Here is a 24,894-nt window from a genome sequence, read left to right on the forward strand (position 1 = left end):
CGGGAATACCGGGCGCGGAATAGGGTTTTCAGTGCCAAAATCGGGTTATGGAAGAAAATGGTGGCGTTTGGTTCATCAAACGCATAACCCGATTTCGGGTTTCGTCTGCCAATTTCGCTCAAAAATTGGAAGAAATTTCTTCCAAGAAATAGGTGGAAGTTGAAATGAAAACCAGGTTTTGGGTTTTTATGAATGCATTTGAATAAATCGTCGGGTCCGCCGAATCCGCCTTAGGTTTTTGGAAGAACAAATTGGGTTTTTTGGAAGACGACGGTTGTATTGTTTTCGTGCTCTGTTGTGCGAAGGCGAGGGTTTTTGGTTTGCTGCGTTTGTTGGGCTTGTGGGTTTTCTGTGGCCGTGGTTTGCGAGGGTTTCTGGTTTGTAGGTTTTCTGTGGCCGTGGTTTCCTATGGCCATGGCGTGTGGCTGTGGCATTTTCTGCGATTTCTCTTCTCCACTTTGAACAGCGGCGGCGGTAAACGGTTCTCCTCTCACACCCACCTTTGCTTACTGGATTTTTTTAAGTTTTTTTGGTTCATTCAAACGTAACTGTTTGTTTCAAATCTGTTTTTAAAATAGTCAATATATGTGGTAACTGTTTGTTTCAAATCTGTTTTTAAAATAGTCAATATGTGCTCACTAATAAATTCGAGTATAGTGTTGTGAGAGATCAGTACCAGTGAAATGAAAAATTAAACTTTGTAACAATTTCTGGGTGTTTGTTTTAAATCTGTTTAGCAAAATAGTCAATATGTGCTCACTAATAAATTCCACTATAGTGCTGTGAGAGATCAATACCAGTGAAATGAACAACCAAACTTTGTAACAATTTCTTGCCAGTAATGAGTTCTAGTATGTTGTTGTGAGAGATGAATGAAATACCATTAAATAGAGCCAAGTCATAAACTTGTGCTCACTAATAAATTCCAGTATAGTGCTGTGAGAGATCAATACCAGTGAAATGAATAACTAAACTTTCTAACTGTTTCTTGCCAGTAATGAGTTCTAGTATACTGCTGTGAGAGATGAATGCAATACCATTAAATAGAGTCAAGTCATAAACTATGTATGAATCAACTATGTATAGATCAATGTCAATCATGGCTTTTATCTATAAATAATCAATATGTGCTCAATATGTGCTTAATAATGAATTCTAGTGTGTGCTCATGTGATTACCTGTATATATCATAGTGCCAATCAAGCAAAACATGGCAATCATGGCTTTTATCTATACATAGTTGACCTATACGTAGTTTATCATGGTTCAAATTTGTTTAGCAAAACAGTCCAATATATGCTGTAACAGTTTGTTTAGAATCTGTTTGACAAAATAGTCAATATATGCTCACTAATGACTTTCAGTATAGTGTTGTGAGAGATCAATACCAGTGAAATGAACAACTAAACTTTGTAACAGTTTCTTGCCAGTAATGAGTTCTAGTGTACTGCTGTGAGAGATGAATGCAATACCATTAAATAGAGCCAAATCATAAACTATGTATAGATCAATGGCAATCATGGCTTTTATCTATACATAATCAATATGTGCTCAATATGTGCTCAATAATGAATTCCAGTATGTGATCATGTGATTACCTGTATATATTATAGTGCCAATCATAATAGCAAAACATGGCAATCATGCTTTTATCTATACATAGTTGACCTATACATAGTTTATCATGGTTCAAATCTGTTTAGCAAAATAGTCCAATGAGTTCCAGTATAGTGATGTGAGAGATCAATGCAATACCATTAATCAAAGTGAATCATGCCAATGAAATGAACAACTAAACTATGGATATATCAAGTATGTATTGATCCATGCAAAATCATTCAACATACTTATGAGGTCATAAACTATGTATAGATAAAAGCCATGATTTCAAACTATGTATAGGTCAATGCAGAAAGAAACTCTATTCCTATTGCCAACTATGTTACTTTTCATCTTCTAAAAGACGAGCCTCAATTTCAGTGGACCCGACAATTTATTAAAACACATTCATAAAAGCCCAAATTCAAGTTATAGTTTGTACATGTGTATGTGTACATACATACATGTGTGTGTATGTACGTACACACATACATACTTGTGTGTGTAAGTACATGCATGCATACATACATGTGTGTGTCTACGTACATGCATGCATACATGTGTGTGTGTGTGTACGTACATACATGCATACATACATACATACATTCATGTGTGTGTGTGTACATACACACATACATACATGTGTGTGTACGTACGTACATGCATACATACATGTGTGTGTGTACGTACATACATGCATACATACATGTGTGTGCACATACATATATACATACATGTGTGTATACATATAGACAAATGGAATCAATATTATGCTTTCATTGGTATAGATAGATTACATGGAGTATAATGACACATTGTAATTTGTTCTTTATGGGCTTATGATCCTCGGTAGTTGGTACTCCTTGTTGTATTTGAATAAATAATTGACTTCTTAATGCAATGAGGCTAGCAAATAATCATGTTGTATCTCGATAGGTGATAGTTGATATTTCATAACTGATAGTGTTTAAATTGTCCACATTTCAGGTCACTAATGGATCCTATGGAGAGTATAGAGGTCCAAGGAAGCATAGTTAGGAAGACCACATACACCCGCATTCTCACAATTCTTTTTGCTTTTGTTGGCATAGCCAAAGTACTGGTAGCCCGAGAAGGTAGTCAAATGGGTAAACGAATAAGAAAAGGAAATTTCTTTTGTAGAGACATTATTCATTCGAATGAGGTGGATTGTCATGATCAGATTCGGATGAGTAGGGCAGCCTTCTTTTCTCTAGCTCGTATTCTGAGGCTGAAAGGAAGCTTGAGAGATACGATCCACTTGAAGTTAGAGGAACAACTAGTGATGTTCCTCCACACCCTTGGGCACAATCTAAGGAACCGCAAGATTGCCCATAACTTTGGGCACTCAGGAGAGACAGTCAGTTGGTACTTCCACAAGGTTTTGATGGCTATCTTAGCCCTTCACAGAGATTACTTCATACCACCTAGTCCAGGCACTCCTCCTGAAATTAGTGGGAAGGATCGTTTTGAACCATTCTTCAAGGTAAATCACACATTATTACAAGTTTATTGTCTAGAATGTTGTCCTTATCTTATTATTACTTGAGTATACATTTGATCAGTGTATCATATCCCACAGGATTGCATTGGAGCCATCGACGGTACCCATATTCCAGTGCGAGTTGATGTCGACATACAGGGTAAATATCGTGATAGAAAAGGGAACCTATCGCAAAATGTTATGGGTGTCTGCTCCTTTGATTGTAAGTTTCAGTATTGCCTTGCTGGTTGGGAAGGCTCTGCTACAGATAGCCGTGTTCTAGCCTCAGCTCTATCCAGATCAGATCCACTTGTAGTTCCCCCTGGTAAGCCAAATCACATTTTAATATACTCAAGGTTATGCTAAATGGTTCAAGTATTGACAATATACTTTCTTTATATAGGAAAATATTATCTCGTGGATGCTGGATATCCAAATGCACCTGGATTTCTCGCTCCTTATCGGTGTACACACTACCACTTGAAAGAGTGGTCAAGAGAAAACCCAATAAACTCTGCACATGAGTTGTTCAACCATCGACACTCCTCTCTTAGAAATGCAGTAGAACGTACATTTGGTATTCTGAAGCAGTTTTTTCCAATCTTAAGACATGCAACGTCTTATGATATCATGACACAATCCTATATTGTTTTAGCATGTTGCATACTTCACAATTTCATTACGATAGAGGATGGCCTTCCATCGGAAGAAGCTATTGAAGAGGAAGATGATCGTGATGGGATAGAGGTGCCACTACTTGAGACATATGGGTTGTCTCAGGAGGATAGAAATGAGTGGGCCCAATTTCGAGAAGATATAGCAAATAGGATGTGGGAAGATTATAGATCTCGAGAATAAATGATTTATTAGAAGGCAATGTGCTTTATATGATTAAATTGATGTATGCATATACAATGATGGTGTTTGATTTCGTTATTCTGATATCAGTCTTTGCTACATTCTAATTAAATAAAAAGAACATTAACTTTCAATTTCACACCTACATTATGTACAAAAATTGTTGATCATATCTGTAATACACAATTCAACTTGAAATATAGATTACATTGATTTAAATGCAAGAAAGCACAAGTATTATACATCTTTGCATTGAGAAAGTACAATAACATGCTTCATAATGGGGCTCATGTATATTTACTTGCCATTGATATCACCATTTTGTCTTACTGGTAGTTTTTTTGATGTTGATGTGTTATCATCAATTATTGCTTAAAATGTGTATCATCTTCAGTTAAATTCTTTCAAGTTTATTAAATGTTAGCCTCATTGCATTAGGATGTATTAAAAAATGATATTTAAAGTTTATCATCTTCAATTTTAAATGAAATACAGCAAGGAGTACCAAATGATGAAGATCATAAGCCCACTAGTAAGAAGAGAACAACGAATTCGTTGAAAATCCTATTTTTCTGATGTTACTGCTTGCTGCATTCTATTTAAATTTAAAGAGCAATAACTTTCAATTTCAGTCGTATGATTACTTTAAATCGTAATACGTTTACCTATTCAATATGTTAGCCTTGTTCCATTATGACGTATTACAAATTGATAGTTAAAGATTTTCTATTTCAAATTTAAATGAAATACAGGAAGGAGTACACAATGGCATATACCGAGCTCATGATGAGCATGGATGGATCTGATCATGTGAAACAGATGTGTTCTCCCATTACTTTGAGTGATATAGATGGATCCCTCGCTGTGAGCAACAAATCTTCTTGTTCAAAGAAGAAAATGTGGACAAAATCGATGGAACGCAAGTTTTTAGACTTGCTCCTTGAACAAGTCCATCTCGGACGGAAAGGTGAAGGTGGGTTTAAAAAAGAGGCATGGACTGCGATAGAGAGGACATTCAATTCAGCGATGAACTCGAATCTGTCACGAGATCATTTTAAGAATAAGCTAAAAACATGGAAAGTAGGATATAAAGTAATGAAGGACTTGAAAAATACAAGTGGGTTAGCTTGGAATGAAGAAACTCAAACTGTGGATGCTGAGGATTCAGTGTGGGATGACCTTTTGAAGGTAGGATCATCTTTGTACTCTTTTCATTGAAGAAATTTTTCCTTCTTATTTAATAATGAAAAACTTACAACCTAATCCATCTATTAATGCTTATATGTAGAGGAGAGAATTCAAAAATGCAAAAATGTATAAGAGGTCACCTTTCCAATATTTCAATGAGTTGGCTGTAATTGTTGGTAATGACATTGCTGAAGGGTTCGCATCTACAACACCCCTTGATGCTGAAGAAGGGCACCCTATGAACAGTGCATTTAATGTTCTTGATGAGGATGATACCAATTGTGGTACACCTCTTGACAGCCAACCAGATATTGATGAAGAGTTATATCATTCCAATCAGTCGAGTGCAAGTGCTAGAGGGACTCCTCCACCATCATCATCAAGGAGGGGAAAGAGGAAGAAGACATCTTTGGCTGCATCATTGGATGTGATATGCAAAACTATGAAGGAACTGAAAGATGGCCTCATTAAGCCTCAGATTGTAAAAGTGGATAAATCTGAAGATGATAATATTTTGACTGCTGCATATATTGCTCTCAAAGCTGTCCCTGAACTGAGTCGAGCAATTTTCGTGAAAGCACATGATACCTTCGTGCTTCAACGTGAAAGAGCCAAAGGGTTCTTGATGATGGATGAGGTGGAGAGAGTGGAGTGGATTGCAATGACATTTGGTACCATTTAGCTATTTCAGCTACTGACTGGATTGCAATGACTTATGTTGCATGATTACTCTATTCAATGGTTTTGCATTAATCTCTAATAGCACTAAACTAAAACTATATTAATCTCACATCACTATATTGGAACTCATTATTGAGCACATTTTGACTATTTAATTAGTGATCTCTCACAACACTATACTGGAAGTCATTAGTGAGCATATATTTACTATTTTGTTAAACAGATTCTAAACAAATTGTACAGCATGTATTGGATTGTTTTGCTAAACAGATTTGAACCATGATAAATTATGTATAGATAAAACCCATGATTGTCATTGATCTTCCATGTATCCATACATAGTTTATGTGTTGGCTGTGTTTAATGGTATTGCATTGATTTGTACATAGTTTATGACGTCATAAGTATGTTGAATGATTTTGCATGGATCTATACATACTTGATATATCCATAGTTTAGTTGTTCATTTCATTGGCATGATTCACTTTGATTAATGGTATTGTATTGATCTCTCACAGCACTATACTGGAAGTCATTAGTGAGCATATATTTACTATTTTGTTAAACAAATTCTAAACAAACTGTTACAGCATGTATTGGACTGTTTTGCTAAACAGATTTGAACCATGATAAATTATGTATATGTCAACTATGTATAGATAAAAGCCATGATTGTCATTGATCTTCCATGTATCCATACATAGTTTATGAGTTGGCTGCGTTTAATGGTATTGCATTGATTTGTACATAGTTTATGACGTCATAAGTATGTTGAGTGATTTTGCATGGATCTATACATACTTGATATATCCATAGTTTAGTTGTTCATTTCATTGGCATGATTCACTTTGATTAATGGTATTGCATTGATCTCTCACAGCACTATACTGGAAGTCATTAGTGAGCATATATTTACTATTTTGTTAAACAAATTCTAAACAAACTGTTACAGCATGTATTGGACTGTTTTGCTAAACAGATTTGAACCATGATAAATTATGTATATGTCAACTATGTATAGATAAAAGCTATGATTGTCATTGATCTTCCATGTATCCATACATAGTTTATGAGTTGGCTGCGTTTAATGGTATTGCATTGATTTGTACATAGTTTATGACATCATAAGTATGTTGAGTGATTCTGCATGGATCTATACATACTTGATATATCCATAGTTTAGTTGTTCATTTCATTGGCATGATTCACTTTGATTAATGGTATTGCATTGATCTCTCACAATACTATACTGGGAGTCATTAGTGAGCATATATTTACTATTTTGTTAAATAGATTCTAAACAAACTGTTACAACATGTATTGGATTGTTTTGCTAAACAGATTTGAACCATGATAAACTATGTATATGTCAACTATGTATAGATAAAAGCCATGATTGCCATTGATCTTCCATGTATCCATACATAGTTTATGAGTTGACTGCGTTTAATGGTATTGCATTGATCTGTACATAGTTTATGACATCATAAGTATGTTGAATGATTTTACATGGATCTATACATACTTGATATATCCATAGTTTAGTTGTTCATTTCATTGGCATGATTCACTTTGATTAATGGTATTGCATTGATCTCTCACAATACTATACTGGAAGTCATTAGTGAGCATATATTTACTATTTTGTTAAACAGATTCTAAACAAACTGTTACAGCATATATTGGACTGTTTTGCTAAACAGATTTGAACCATGATAAACTATGTATAGGTCAACTATGTATAGATAAAAGCATAATTGCCATGTTTTGCTATTATGATTGGCATTATGATATATACAAGTAATCACGTGAGCACATACTGGAATTCATTATTGAGTACATATTGACTATTTTGCTAAACAGATTTGACACAAACAGCCAGACACTGTTACAAAGTTTAATTGTTCATTTCACTGGTATTGATCTCTCATAGCACCATACTAGAATTTATTAGTGAGCACATATTGACTATTTTGCTAAATAGATTTGAAACAAATAGTTACCACATCTATTGACTATGCTAAGCAAATAGCAGATAGAAATAGAACTATGATAAACTATGTATAGGTCAGCTATGTATAGATAAAAGCTAGTGATATACTTGTAAATTTCATTATTGAGCACATATTGAGCACATATTGATTATGTCTAGATAAAAGCCATGATTGCCATTGATCTATACATAGCTTATGAATTGGCTCTATTTATATGGTATTGCATTCATCTCTCACAGCACTATACTAGAACTCATTACTAGCAAGAAACTGTTACAAAGTTTAGTTGTCCATTTCAGTGGTATTGATCTGTCACAGCACTATATTGGAATTCATTAGTGAGCACATATTGACTATTTTGCTAAACAGATTTGAAACAAACAATATGTATGTACACACATGTATGTATGTACGTACATATGTATGTATTATGTGCATATGTATGTACACACATGTATGTACACATGTATACATACTTGATCTATGCATTGCATTGATCTCTCACAACACTATACTGGAACTCATTACTGAGCACATTTTTACTATTTTGCTAAGCATGTATGTATGTATATGCGTATGTATGTATGTACACACATGTATGTACATATGCATGTATGTATGTGCATATGTATGTACACACATCTATGTACGTATGTATACAAACTTGATCTATGCATAGTTTAGTCATCCATTTTATTGACATGATTGGCATTGGTCAATATGTAGGATAGTTGTTCATTTCATTGGCATTCGCACGATTGGCATGTGAAGTCATTCCAGATGGTTAATTGGCTTTGTGTAATGGTATTGCATTGATCTGTCACAACACTATATTGGAAATCATTACTGAGCACTTTTTTTCTATTTTGCTAAGCATGTATGTATGTATGTGTGTATGTATGTGCGTATGTATGTATGTAGGTGCGTATGTATGTACACATGTATGTACATGTGTATGTATGTATGTATGTGCGTATATATGTATGTCTGTGCATATGTATGTTCACGCATGTATGTACGTATGTATACATACTTGATATATGCATAGTTTAGTCATTCATTTCATTGACATGATTGGCATTGGTCAGTACATAGTTTAGTTGTTCATTTCATTGGCATTCACACGATTGGCATGTGAAATAATTTCAGAGGGTTAGTTGGCTTTGTTTAATGGTATTGCATTGATCTCTCACAACACGTAGTTTATGATCTCGTAAACGTGTGGTATAGTTGTTCATTGCATTGTTAATTAGAGTTATATTTGAACCATACATACGTGGAATACACAAGGAGTGGCAAATGATGAATGCTCAATTGTAGAACTTGAAAGCATATAGAAATGTGATTTGCGAGATGATTGTATAGTTCATGATTCTGTCCTATGTTATATCTATAGTCCTAATTTTCTTGCATATGTTTTTATTTTTTTGTCTTTTTGTCCCTATTTGATTTCCTATGTATGTTTTCGTTGACAAGATTATCAAAAGTATTGAGGATTTTTGGTAGATGATTGTACAGTCATGATTATGTCCCATGTTATATGTATATTCCTAATTTGCTTGGATATTTTTTAAATTTCTTATTTTTTTTTCCACAGTTTGGTTTCCTATGTACGTGCTTCTTGACAAGATTGTCAACGGTATTGATAAAGTGTCTTTCTCTTGTATTTTTTTATTGCTCTTGATTTGCTAATATTGCAAGACCACACATGCTGATAAAAAATGAGCTATCGGATGATTGTTTACTGTGTTTGTAAACGATCAATATTTTTGATGCCACTCCTTGGTGTATTCCATTAAAAAAAAAATCAGGTTTTAATTTTTCAATCATATTTAGTTCATATATGCAGGATTGACCATCTAACAACACAAACAGTAATGGGAAGATTGAGCAGCATGAGAGGGTTGCCGTCGAATGTGGGGCATAAGGGCATACATCGTGGATTTCTCAGTGTTTTCGTATGTAACGGTGTGTCGTCGAATGTGGGGCATAAAGGCATGCATCGTGGATTTCTCAGTGTTTTCGTGTTTAACGGTGTGTTTTCACACCACCATCAAATCATGGATATTGTTCTATCAAGTTAGCAAGTTTTCATATTGTAGTAATTATGTGAAATTCATTATTAGAATTTCATGATGTTAAAATATGATTTATATGATTAATGATTTTCATGATCTTTTCTTTTAAATTGCATGTAAAATCTATGTTGCCAAAATTCCACATTTTTTAAGAGCAATTATTAACAAAGCATCATTTTTCTTGTTAAAGTTCTCATCAAATGTCTAATGTATGTGAATGTAAAATGGTATATTTTTTCCTATATAATATTTCACGTAAAATTTAGTTGCATATTTTGTTGAATAATTAACTAACTTAATAAATTTATTAAAAAGGAGAGATACATAGAGGGGCAGAGAGTGCGGGATAAGAAGGGGGGACGAAGGGACAGAGGGAGAGAGTGAGAGAGAGAGAGAGGAGCTTGTGTGTTCCTGCATCTGTAGAAAGGTGTCTGTTGATGTGTGTTTTATGACTCACCAAACAGTAGAACGAAATACTGAAATATCTTATCCTCTCTTGAATAAATATCTGTCTATGACCTCATCAAGATCTTCAAATGTCTCCTCCCCAATTGAAAGTATTTTCCAAGTCGAAGATAGCTAGCAAAATCCTTTTGGTCTTTTCCTCCCTCCACAATATCCTTGTGTGCATAAACTCCATTGAAAATGTTCAGTGTTAGAATCAAGTGAGTAGGCCCTTTCAAGCATGGACGGATAATACTCTCCCCTGGCTCTTTATCTGTTAGGAACTTAATGGTTTCATTCTCTTGTTCACTTCGTGAAATGGAATCCTCTTCCGCAAAATATGGATCTTTAACCTCCTTATCCTTATCCTATGCACCCTGATAGTTATCATTCTTTAGTGAACTCTCTTTGCAAGTTAACTCAACTAGGTACTTCACTTTTGTCATAGTTTTCACCCAACAGGTAAGGATGCTGCCTTTTGCAATTTTTTCTAAAGGATCTATATCTAGATCATCAGAAAGCTCCTCTTTCAATATTATTCATGTCAAGCTTGATTCCAGATCACAAATTATACGATGATTTTGGACTCTGCGGGGACAATTTTTTCCATTAACAGGGTCTCTTCATTTTCTCCAGTCAGCAGATAAAATTCTTCATCCTGGGATGACTCTTTATATGGCGATCTCAAATCCTGAAATCCATGTAACAATTCACTCTTTATGTCAGCAAGGGTTTCCTGCTTTTTATTTGATGTCCATTGCTCCACACTTCTAGCATATTCATCAATATCAAGGGCATTTAACAGATCAGGATATTTTTGACATGCTCAACAACCATTTCTTGTGTTTCCTCATCCATATCATCTATATCATGTCCAACTTCTTCACAATATATGTCCTTAGCCATTTTCTTGGCAAATTCATATGACTTTGGATGAATTCTAGTATCATCCAATGGATCCATAAGATGGTTTTCGGATGCTGCTTGTCCATTCCCTCTAACCCATAAAAAAACCAATAGCATTTATAAAGACAAGTGGCTTCATAGCCTCTACAGTTGGTTGTTGTAACTATTACCTGCTCAACAGCTTCATACTTTTCATCTGGAGTAAGGAGATGTTCCAGTGAATGAAGCTTCAATGATAATATTTCTTTGCCAAGACTATATAATGTTGCAACCATGGCCAATGGATTCTGAAGATACCGACCAAGAGCCACAACATGCCTCACAATCCCTCTCTGTGTCGGCAACTAGTCTTAAGAGATGCGAGAATTCTCATATAGTGTAGGCAATAATTCATCTGCATAAACAACATTTATTGTGTCCAATCCTTCTGCCAAATCACGTGGATGAACACAAACATAAGGAGGGATAGAGAGAGGACACAAACACACATATTTAGCGGCTAAGTCACAAGGTTCAAGTTTCAATTCGAGTTCGACAATTATGAAGTTCGGATGAACTTGACAATAAATTCAATTCGACGATAAATTTGTGTTACACAATTTTTCAAAAATATATAATATATATGATCACAATTTCCAACAATGGGACAAAAAATAACTTCGTACAAATGATTGCATGTATGATTATTTTTAACTTTTCTTTGCTAATAAATAGAATTAAAATAAAAAATAATAATCATTTTATTTATTATTGACTAACAAAATAAAACTGTGAATATTCAAGAATAAATAATAATAATAATGTAGTCTAATTATAAATAAATTAAATCATAAATATTAATACTTTACTCATTCTAATCCTTGTGTTTCACTAATTAAATAAGATTAAAAAAATTTACATCAAATTCCAATTCCAATTAGAAAATGAACAACCAAACGCAACAAAAAGATATTCCTAGTCATATTCTGTTCCAATTCCAATTTCTAAATTGGCAACCAAACACAGAATATGGATTTGAAAATTCATCTTCCGTGTCAACCAAACGGTCCAACTATCTTCCTAAAATACATAACCAGGTTTTCGAAAACCTGGTTATCAGATAACCTGGTTATGAGGAAAATTCATCTTCCCCAACCAAATGGGGCCTAACTGAAAGTTGTTTGATCGCACGAGACAGGTTTTGCACAAAAACCCAACACAATACTTCAGTCCATAAAAATCTTAACGAAATTGCCATTTCATTGGATGCATCAAACTTTCTTTTTTTGAAAAGCATATCTTTTTTCAGAACATATAAAATGTGGCAGAAAGATAACCATCGAAAATCATGATATTCGACAATGAAATAGATTCTTGCTGTAATGAAAACAGACGATCCAGATTAGTTTGATTGTCTTGCAACTCTTCTCCATCTTGCTTATTCATTGATCATGGAAATCAGTCACAGCATTTCAAATATGAAACGCCTTCGGCATAAAGATGGAGTGTTAAAGATCAAGCATCTTATAATGCTGAGCTGGGCTATTAAAACATTAGTAGATGTAACAGCCTATATATATGTTTCTTGGTGCCACCTGTTTGTTTTTGTTTAGCTCGTTGTTATATTTATGGCCCGCCTAGTCGTTAGTGTCTATGGTTATTTATATATTTTCTTTCCATTTCTATTTTAGGAGGGGAGCTCTTTGATATTTGGACGCTTGTTTATTTTATCCGCTTACATACTTACATAAGCATATAGTTTGAGAGGTGTTTGTTCTATTGTTTTAAAATTTTCTTTTATTTTATCTTTTTATTATTTTTTTGGTTATTCCCCCGCATTATTTGTTAGTACTTTTTATTACTAATGGGTAGTCTTTCTAAAACACCCTCTAAACATGTACGCATCAAATCATTTATAATGGTCTCTAGTGTTGCTTTCTCTTTATGTCTGGGGTGGTTTTGTCTCCCCCATGCTGGTTTTGGGTGTTTTTATCTTTTATTTTGACTTCTTTTGACTTGCGTTGGGGAGTGTGCAGTCCCTCTCTTCTTGGTCTCCTTAAATTGTGACCCTATGCTAAATCTGCTTCTTACATAATTTGACATCTCTTGCTCTCTCTTCCTGATGATGGATCACGTAGTGTGATTCGAAACGTTGATGAAAAATCTCTACACAATCTATTCCAAAAAATCAACATTATAAATCATGGATTGTGGAAATCTGATTGCATTAAAAGATTTATTTTGTTTGCCATGTTTTTATAATTGAGTTGGAAAATTATTTCAAAAATACCCTTTTCCGGGAACCTTTTAAAAGACTATTCATTTTGTTCCCTAAAAGTTCTTGAAATAAACCTTTACCGTCAGATTTTTGCAAAATCTATGGTGTTTTCCATGTCATTATAAGAATTTGCATGCATTTTATCGCTATCGACATGGCGACCAAGCAATTATTATATGCGGGTCCTAGTTGGTAAATAAGTATGGTTTTAAAGTGCATTGCTTGCACTATTAGATCTTTTAAAATCAACGATGGTCGCTATGTCGCCACCAGAAATTGTAAGGTTTTTACTAGTCATGACATGGTGACCTCTCGCAAAACAGAAACACGGTAGGACCAAACCTAAAGATGGGCATCGTGATTTTTGTTTGTTATTAGTAAGCCTTGTCAGCATGATGGAATGTCAAAAGCATCACAATTAAAGATATACTGCAACAAGAATGTGTTGTTAATTCACGATGCTAGATTTCTTTGAAATCTATGACGATCGCTATGTCACCACCAAAAATTGCAAGAACTTTTCTGGTCGCGACATGGTGACCCCCTATGAAAAGAGAATGCGGTGGGACTTGATTTCAAAAGTGGTGCCATAAAGACTACTTGTCATAAAGAGCCCTGCTAGCATGTCAAGATGGTATGATGTCATGTGCCATCGTGGATTCCCACTCATAAAAGGATACTTGTTGATTTGTGTCGTCAGATCTCTCTCAGATTGACAGTGGTCACCATGTTGCTATAGAAAATTGCTTCATCTTTAGTGTTTGTGACATGTTGACCAAAGGGAAGATAGAAGGACCCACCATAGTTGTAATAAAATAAACGTGAAATGTTCATCGTTTGATCAAAACTGCATCAACAATGCTCGCTATGTCGCTATAAGGAGTTGCTCGATGTTTATGCATAGTGACATAGCGAGAGTGTGATGCATGTCCAAAAGCGTCAGTGGGTCCAATATAACTTGCCAGGAATGAGAGGAAAAGCCTATGTGGAGAATTTTGATTGGGTTGACTGCTAACGTGGCTGATTGAAATTGAGTCATTAACAATTTTATTCCTAGATCGTCAGCTTTTTTTAAATCAACGACTTGTTTTTAAAAATAAAAGGTGGTGCCACCCTGTGTTCCTTACAACCCATTTATGAAAATTAAGGTTCCCCATGTGAAGTAGAACCAAAAATATATTGTAAGATATCATTAGTCTTTCTCTATGCAAACAAATTTTAGATTTTTAGAGAGTTAAGAGCTTATTGAAGAGTTGTTTCTCGCTTGATTAAAAGTGCAAAATAATTTCCAGTATCCATCGTTTGTTGTAGAACTTCGATAAAAGAGTAACAAGTAGCCAAGTATGTATCTTAATCCATTAAACAACAAAGAATTCTAGTATTTTGTATCATTATTAAACATGCTTCCAAAGAAGGTTTTTTTGGGGAAGGTAGATTATGCAAGTAGAAGGTTTTTTTGGGGAAGGTAGACTATGCAAGTAGAAATATACATGACGACATCCTTGAAAAATTAATTAAGTCCACAAATGAGTCTAGCTAGATGAAAAAGCTAATTCCTGTGAACCCTACACTCAAGATTGCGGATGGCTTATATGATAAAGGAAATTGGGTTAGGGATGCTACTACTTCTAAAACAGGGCTCCATCTTTTTAAGAAGTGGTTTTTAGAAAGAAAATTGTTTGCTCCCTATGAAAATATTTGGAATTTTGATTTGGGAAAACTAGCGGTCCTTGCTGTTTTCATGGATTACGACCTACTCACAACCATTGCTCAATATTATGACCCAATAGCCAGAATAGTGAGAAGAATAGATGGGGAATGTTTGATAAGGATAAATGCTGAAGAAATTTGAGAAGTTTTTGGTTTGGAGCGACTCTTGATGAGACCATTGACTTGCTAGGACTGGAAAAAAATACTTGTCTAAGGATAAGGTCAAGCAAGGTGCACTAAAAGCACACTTGGGCTCAATTGAAAATTTGACATTGGTTACAACATCAACTAAAGAGCCTTTTAAGAAGGAATTTTTCACTTCTAGGGCCATAGAAATATAAACGACTCTGTGTAGGGTTTTTGGTGAAGATGAACAAAATTTTGTGCCAATACAATTTATGTATATGATGACATAGATCTCTTCTTTTGGTGTCAATTTATTTTTGATTTTGCATCTTATATAGCAAAAGAGATCCATATAGGATTAGTTGGGATTACAAAGAGTAAGGTGGAAAAGACATTTGGCCATGATTCATTATTGATGCACATGTTCTTATTTAAAGGGGTAACCTATTTTGAAAAGGAGATGATTTTGAACTGAGAGTATGCAGGAGAGGCTCTACCGGTCCAGTTGTGGAGTGCAAAGATGACCTAGGATGTAGAGGAGGCCATCTTTGTTAGATTTGATAGGTATTTTGCATCCAAGTTGAGAAGCCTCGTATTAAGGGACAATCCCATAATTCCCAAGGCATTGCTGGATTTCATCAGGCCCATGGACAATCCTTCTGGGTTGAAAGTATCCCACAACTGGGAAGATATCATACCTTACCCTATTTCTACAGTTTTAAGGGTTTATGGTTTCCAAGAGACTCCCCATGTACTGCCCTACCAAGTGCCTTTGAAGGTAGGGATAGTTGAGATGCTATTGCAGATAGGGGGATTGGAAGAAGCACAATTGGTTGGAAGATCCAGAGGCTCAATTTTCCCCACTTGTATTGTGGCTCACCATTTCATAATCACAAAGGGTGGTTGGGTGTTTTTCTATAAATTCTTGGACCAGTATAAGATGAAAGTATCCCATGCCCATTCTTGTGATACTGAGGGTTTTTTTGATGTGTTTAGGAAAAGGGCTAAAATTAGTTCAAAAGAGCATCAACCTTACTTCCTTGAAGATATGATAAGGAATAAGTTCTCTTTGCAAGAGCAAGATATCAAAAAGGAGAAGTGGAGGGTTTATTCTAGGGTCTTGGAATTCATTAATTTTTTTGATAATAACTATAAGCCTCTAAAGGATGCAAAAATAGAGGCAGACAAGTTGAATAAACTAATGACTACTTTTCCTAAAATTATGGAAGTCATGAATGAGAAAAAACTATTCTTTATTAATTCTTTTCCAGAAAAAGTCAAAGAGGTCATGAGAGGATTGTCATTTATCCTTGCACTAGGATCAGAGAAATTAATTGTTCAAAAGAGATCTGGTTACAATGTAATTCAAAATAAAAGGGCCACAGTAGATAAGGGAAAGCAAATAATAGGGTCAACTAGTGCTATCCTGGAGGAGAAACCTGATGAGCCCATGCCCAAGAGGTAGAGGATAGAAAAAGAACAAGTGCCTCAAACAGAGGAATATTCACCCACCCAATCCCCCTTACACATAGGAGATGAAAAACTCACTAAGGAGCAAGTGGAACAGTTGGGGTCCTAAGGGTAAATATTCATTACTACATCAAAATTGAAGGAGAGAAATCCCTAGGAACCTCCTATGCCTAGCCTAGAGCTAATTGTTGTAGATTATAGAGGAAAGGAGTTGGACCCTATGATGGAACAAGCCAACAATGAATTCATCTTTGGTGATAATTTTTTCAAGTCAAGAGCCTTTTATCAATTTTCTTGGAGAACAAACATTGGATTGTTCAAGGAAAGATGTAATAAAATGAAAACAGAGCATCATGAGATGGAGGTATATATGCAAAATCAAATAAAGGAAGAAATGATGCAAGAATTCAAAAGCTTTACCCTTGAAGAAGGGAGACAAATGGTAAAAGCATTCGAGGTTTTGCTGCTGCCCTATTGGGATACTGTAGATGCTATGATTTTCAACTTTGTCACTAAGAATTTGAGTACAAAGGAAAAGGGGAAGAAGGAAATGAAAGGTGTCAAATTTAGTGAGCATCATGCTGCACTGGTCATATGGTCAATGAGAAAAGGATCAAGGACTAGCTCTTCCCAACTTGATGACACTGGCTTAATAGGAAACTTAATTGTGAAAAGAGTTGAAGAAACTACCATTGAAGAGGCCACAGAGCTAGGTGTTGGATCAACTAACTTCACCTTAGCCACAACTTAGAGAGACACAAGAGAAAGATTGGAGTTGCAGGATAATTATGAGAAAGTTTTGGCTGCCTACAATAAAGAATTTCAAAAGAAAATTGAAATAGAAAATAAACTGATGGGACACCAAGGGCAATCTTGTAGGCCTAGAATTACATATCTTTACCCACTAGTGGAGCCTTTTAAATCCACTCCTCGCATTGAAATTCTAGACACACCACAAAGACCACAATATTATACTACAAAAGATTTTGAAGAAGGAGCAAATTGTGGGCATTACATGTGGAACTGGATCTGTAATATGAGGATAGATTAAGGAAAAGCTATTATCTATTTAATAGATAAAATTGATTGGCCAACTTTCTATAAGCAGCTAGCAAAGGTAGTGAATGCATGGGAGGAGCTGAAAGTGAGTGATGATGCCCTTAAGCTAGTTGTCAACAAGTGTAGTAAAATAAATAAAAATGTTACTCTTTTGTGTTTTTCTATTATTTGTTTATCCTGTGAACACATAGAAAAAACTTATGATTTGACTAGTGATCTAGAAGAATTTGATAATAAGAGAGTTGCATTGCAAAGAAGGATAATAAGTTACCTTGAGAGTATAAGTGTATTAACTTTGAATTGTTCCCACATGGTATGGATAGAAAGGATAAATTGAAAAATAAGGAGGAATGGGCCCAAGAACTAGATGACCTATTGTGTTTGAGGATGAATAAGGTCATAAATGAAAAAGGAAATGCATGGTGGGAAGCCACAACTGAGGAAGTTGTAAAAGTTTAGTTATTCTTTGATTATTTGAGGCATGATTTTATTGAGATTGATAGGCTAGGAGAATATGTGACGAGGAAGCATAATGATATTCTAAGTTTTAATTGGCCAGATGACACACTGTGTGACAAGTGGATGGTAGAACTCATTCATGCAAAGTAGTTAGAATATGCTAAAACTGATGATGAAGAAATGGAATAGGATGAAGTACAAATAATTGACACAGTAGTAAAAGGAAAGGAGGACAAAGGTGACAAACCAATTGCAATTTCAAGCACAAAAATCCAAACTAGTGACCTAGTAGAGGAAGAATCAGATATAACTATTGTCTTATCAATTCATGATGATGTGGATGGAGAGCCTCATGTTAAAGTAAGTCTATGAAAATTAGAGCCAAGTCCATCACAAATAGATTTATTAGCTACATCTCCCAAGGAGCAACAACAACTATGAAGCCAATCATCAACTTCCTATCAATAAATAATTGCAACAAAGGATGCATCAGAAAATGGTCCCACCAAATATTCATGATGAAAGGCGTTCTGTTGCACAAATTTTTGTCTTTTATGGCAGTAACAATGTAAATATCTTTTGTCTTAAGGAAAACTATCAGTTTCTCTATGCTTGAAGCTTATTGCATCTCACACTATATAAGTGAGATTCCAGGGCTAGAGAAAGGGTCCGAGTCATTATATAATTTTAGTTTTACTAAGATTTGTTCGGTCCAGTCCTCGATGCAAACTTTCTGATGTATTTTCTCTACAAGTATCTGAGAATACATTAATGTTGTAGGATCTTAATGTCTTATCTTGAGTCATTTTGAGTTCTATTTCATTTGTTATACAATTTTCAAAGATAATTAATACAAAGATGAACTGTCCCCATATCTTTTCTTTCTGAATCTTATCCCCATTTTTATTACCTAGTTATCTTGAAATTGCATGAGCAAAGCTTGGTCAATTGAATGCAATTAGGATAAATTGTATATCATTTCACTATTTCTTTTAATTCAATGAATTAGGTAAATGCTTCAGTGAATATGAGAGGATCTCCATGGTAGTAGGGAGGATATGTGTAAGAATGAGTTTCAGTAACAATTGCTAATAATATTGATTGCAATGCAGTCAACAAGGTCAAGAAATTGGATAAACTCTGAATCCAAATGGATGAGACACTAATCAACTAGTTTAGTTTACATATGGATAAATCATGAATAAGCATCAAGCTTAAAATCAAAATCAATTTTACTTTAATGTTTGAAGAATGTCAAAGCTGGTCAACACTTATTTATATTTAACTTTTGAGTCTTAGTTAGCTATTATTGCCCATAATTACCTATAGATCTAAGAAGAATTGTGACCAATCTACTATAAGGGATGTGTATTGTTATAAAATGCCATGAAATGAATATAATGTGTATGTAGTATCAGGTTGAAAATCTTTTATCCCTCAGGTGCACCTGCCTTGGTTTTGTAGAGCCAAAAGAGTAGAAAATATTTCATGATTTTGTTGAAGTTGGGTCCAGATCTGAAGAACATATAACTGTTTATGGGAAGTAGCTAATCCTTAGGTTATTTTGATCTTTATCATCTTGTTGTTAAGTATTTTGTTTCTTAATAGTATAAAAACACCAACAGAATGTACACATTTTCTAGTTCTAAGGTGTTGCAAATAAGATATTTACTTTATGATTTCACAAAATCATAAAAAATATGTAACAAATATAACAATATACACACAAATGAGTTTTTGACAATAACAACACAAATTTTTATTTTAATACAAAGATGTCATTGCAATAATATACTCTAGAAAATACACGATGTTTTCTTGAAAACAAGTATTACATTTTTTGTCTACTCATAAAATTGATTGGTTTTGAGTTACAAGTTAATTCTTTTTTTCTTGAAGATTTTTCAAAAATTCAAACTTAAAAGAATTTGCAACAATTCAAAATTAAAAAAATGCAATGAGTCTTATATCCCATCTCAAAAATATAGAGAATATAGGGTTGCATATATGTAAAAAATATTTACTTTATGATTTCACAAAATCATAAAAAATATGTAACAAATATAACAATATATACACAAATGAGTTTTTGACAATAACAACACAAAATTTTATTTTAATAAAAAGATGTTATTGCAATAATATACTCTAGAAAATACATGATGTTTTCTTGAAAACAAGTATTACATTTTTTGTCTACTCATAAAATTGATTGGTTTTGAGTTACAAGTTAATTCTTTTTTTCTTGAAGATTTTTCAAAAATTCAAACTTAAAAGAATTTGCAACAATTCCAAATAAAACTAATGCTAGGAGTCTTATATCCCATCTCAAAAATATAGAGAATATAGGGTTGCATCTATGGAGAAAATAAATGCAGGAAAGAGCAATTTCACCTACTTGGAGGTCCAGGAGGAGTGATTAAGGAGTTTCTTCAAGGACCTTGACCTCTTTCCTCTACAATTTTTTACTGTGCACTATCATATATAGCCATCAAACTCAAATATTTCGTGCTTTGAACAATTCCATTAAATTGAATAACACCATAATTTTATTTGTAGTAGATCACTTGAACATGACTATTTTCTTTATATCTAATGTAGTATACTATGTTTATGTTTATTGTGATATCCTCTGTGGACTATATTTTATTAAGTCCCTTATCAATGTGATTCAAAATTAACCATCATACATTTTGAGACAATTGTGATTGTTTATTTAAGGTATTTGTTTCCTTTTATTTTTTCCTTTTATGTTATAGGCTATAGTATATCTTCTAATGTGCAATGTCTTTAATTCATTTAAAAGTTCTTTGTTTTTGTTTTCCTTTTCCTCTGAAATACTGCAATTTGAAACATTCACTATGTAATAATTTTGGCTTCACATAATTTCTTAGTGTCCCAAGACTTTCCTATACTGAGTATTGTCCTCCTACCATAAATCCCCCCCCTTCTATTTGTGATTTCATTGTTTATGCTAAAACCTCCTAGTTTCATCATACCCACTTATCCTTCAAAAAATTTATCATGTGTATTTCAACCCATATGTTTTTCTCATATTTCATATTTCTCCCTTAAAGGTTTATCTCTACTATTTATCATCCCTTGTCTATCTAAAACCTTTTCAACTATTATATTGTTTGTTGATCTTTAAACTAATAATTCATCTGTTTGAACATTCTTTCCCTTATCCTTTTAGCCTTTATTTTCAGATTTCTTTGTATGGAACTTTACGTATCTTTTTGCTGACAAATATCATTTCATACTTGGACACATCACAAATTGGGTTTCCTAAACACGAGATTCAAAAATATCCTACCATGCAAACTTGCAAGATGAACATTATATTAGATGAGTTAGCACATGGAGATTAACATTGTGTAAGACTTGTTAAAAATCCTAAGAGATAAGGTATTATTATTATCATGGTTTTGGATATGTATATAAAACATATAAGGTCAATGTGTTAGTCTATTGTATCCCCCAATGATCTTAAAAAATAAGACAAACCCTTAATTGGACGAATGTTGGAAGGCTATGAAAGAAAGACACATCAAAGATAGTTATAAGAGAATACAAAAATAGACAAGACTTTCATAGTGAGTTCCATGTAAAAACTTCCTTTACAATTCTTCATGCACGTAGAGATGCATTATCGCTATATCCTTGAATCCCCTCGTAGTCAAGGAAATATATATTCTTCATAATATGCTAGAATGTGAAATACCCTTTCTATGTAAAACATCATCATTCAAAAACATAAATCGTAGTATGATCATGCAACATGGATGCGATGTTGTGGAAAAGGGTTCACAAGTCTAAACAAGAAAACCTGGATATAATTCAATTTAAATAACTATAAATTTAAAGAATAATCTAATTGGTCCTACTTCAAGCCAATTGAGAATAACTAAACTCAAATGGATGATTAAATTAAACTATATATAAATGATAATTAACTTTCAACACACACATTGGTGTATGTTATATGGTGATGTGTCCCACAAACCAATAGAAATGGACACACCCAACATAGAAATACCTTGTGCAAAAATAATATTTAGGATATTACCATTCCTAGAGGTAGACATGGATAGATTCACCTGTGTTCCTATTATCGCATGACTACTCGATCATCAATGTGTGCTCATTTAAAATATACAAGTTATAACCTATCACTTTGCATCAAGTAGGAACAAAATAATATATAAATAACATGTGCCTTCACATATCTATGTATGTTAAATTGTATCCTCAAGCTTGGCTAATTACCATTGATAATACATCATATCACCTCAGTCTATATTAGAATGCTATTAGGGTGTGATATTTTACATATCATATCATGCCAAAATATGTAAATATTGTTTAAAATATGGTCAGATAGATTTCTTAATGGTTGTCATTTATGGAAACATACATTCAACATTTCATTAATGCATTTAGATATAGAAAATTGTCCAAGTGTTAGATAGTTTGCAACAGCACAGTGAATAGATGTCAAGTGTACAGATGACTCATTGAGAGTTAGCTCTTGTGCAGTTAAGGACAACTTCATGACAATATCATGATGATGTATGCCAGTGTGTAGATATTTTACATATCATATCAAGTGAAAACATGTGAATATATGGTATCCATTATGACATGGGAAACACTCACCATCATGGTGAATCACAAAAGTATACATGTATATATGAATCATCAATGACAATATGTTTGTCCATAGAATCTCTTACCAAGTTTTGATACAATACTGAATAACTATGGGGAAAGTGGCTAATGTCTTATGAATGATGTGCATGGGTTCATCATAAGGGGAAGTAGTGAGTAATTTCCTTGGGTTAGTTGAATCTAAGTATTTTTTGCACTGCCATTATTTGTATGTTGATCTTTCTACTGAAGAAATTTTGCGGCTATTACTACCCCTTCACATACTAAGTATAGGGAAAATGAATTTATTAATTCATTCAATGAGAAGTAGAAGATAAGTAACTTCATGCCACCACTATTCATACATCAATCCTTCTACTCAAATAATTTTTAGTATTACTACCCCTTTTATATTGAATGATTAAAAATCATAGGTTGACACTTAGTAGGGTAAAAAATAAGAAACCAACACATAATTGTATGGTTTATCCCATACCCATTTCCATACACATAAAAAATATTTACATAGATGAGTGCCTAATCACACAACTCCATGAGACACGAAGCAAGCATTAGTTTTTACAACACCCATCATAAGCACTGGTACTAGTTTCCTCACATTCCTAAGGGAGTACATACACATATGAAATATTATTATAACTAAATTTAATCTCTTTCTATAATCATGCTACATAAGAATTTCATAATATACATGATGTCATTGTATATCATTTATAATTTCTCTTAATCTATCCTCCACAACAACTCTCTCATCACAAGATGAGGTTTCTCATCACTACCTTATTTTACATCATTATCTTTCATATGGAGAATATATCAACTTATACATAAACACATTAAAAATTATTGTACCCAATACATGGAATAGTAACTTCTATAACCCAAAATGAATTTAGTTTCACAAAAGGAAATCTATTAATTATACATATAACATAAGAAAATCAAAACTCATTTTGTTTCAATGCACATGGTATTAGGTTTTATCAAAGACACTATTTTTAAATAGCTAAATGCAAAGAATTATTCCTCAAAAATAAGTTATTCCAAATTTATTGAATGGTAACATAACTTGAAATTCCAATTAAGGAAGATATTTTCATCACTACCTAACATGTTTGTTTGATGACACATAACACTAACCTTTTCAAGTCTTACTGAGTTAAGGTCATACAATTTTGTTCCAATATAAAAAAGGATATGGACGAGTTCGATTAACTCTATATAACAAATAATTATTATCATACTTCTATTTTACGTCACTAATGAGCATCAAATTATAAATCACACATCAAGTAAACAAGGAGGGAAAAGGGATAGTTCATTTTCATTTCAAATGGCCATTTAATAATTTCCATTACTTATTATTTAGCGTCCACACAAGGAAAGATCCATACACATTATCTTACAGAAGAACAATAATTTGTTAGTCACAATGGAAAAAAATCACCATTTCACATAGTAAGACACCTTATTGCAAATTCAAACTAAAAAATCATTGTGCACATACTTGGCACCATTTAGGAAAATCATTTTGCAACAACTACACTTAGAAAAGTAGTACCATAAATGATCTATACATTATCCATCTCTTGAACTCATTGATATCTAAGAGCTTAAACACAAATTAGGGCAAAATTCTATCAATTAAAACTTTTTATTGCAACTAAAATAGATAAAATAGGGAGGAATAAACATGAATCCATGCTAGAAATCCTTATTATTAAGATAATGCATGAAGAAAACAAATCTTAAGAAAATCTAATGACTAGGAAGAAAGTCCTTTTATAAACAATAATATGAGTTGATAACCTCAACCCTCTATCGTCATGCTAAATGACATAGAAAACAAGTCACAAGACTAACTCACCACAACAAACAAATCACAACAGAACA

General features: G+C 33.5%; 1 protein-coding gene across 1 annotated transcript in view; it reads left to right on the forward strand.

The window, feature by feature from the left end:
- Window positions 1-2,522: 2,522 nt before the first annotated feature.
- LOC149552908 (uncharacterized) overlaps window positions 2,523-24,894 on the forward strand; it is a 37,142-nt gene continuing 14,770 nt past the window's right edge. The window contains exons 1-2 of the mRNA XM_089790247.1: window positions 2,523-3,103; window positions 3,200-3,425. Of these exons, the coding sequence (XP_089646373.1) occupies window positions 2,594-3,103; window positions 3,200-3,425 (736 nt within the window). The 5' untranslated portion in view covers window positions 2,523-2,593. The remainder of the gene's footprint in view (window positions 3,104-3,199; window positions 3,426-24,894) is intronic.

This window comes from Cupressus sempervirens, chromosome 6 (genome assembly GCF_028749045.1).
Source record: "Cupressus sempervirens isolate cs-2001-9-10 chromosome 6, ASM2874904v1, whole genome shotgun sequence".
NCBI classification, from domain to species: Eukaryota; Viridiplantae; Streptophyta; class Pinopsida; order Cupressales; family Cupressaceae; genus Cupressus; species Cupressus sempervirens.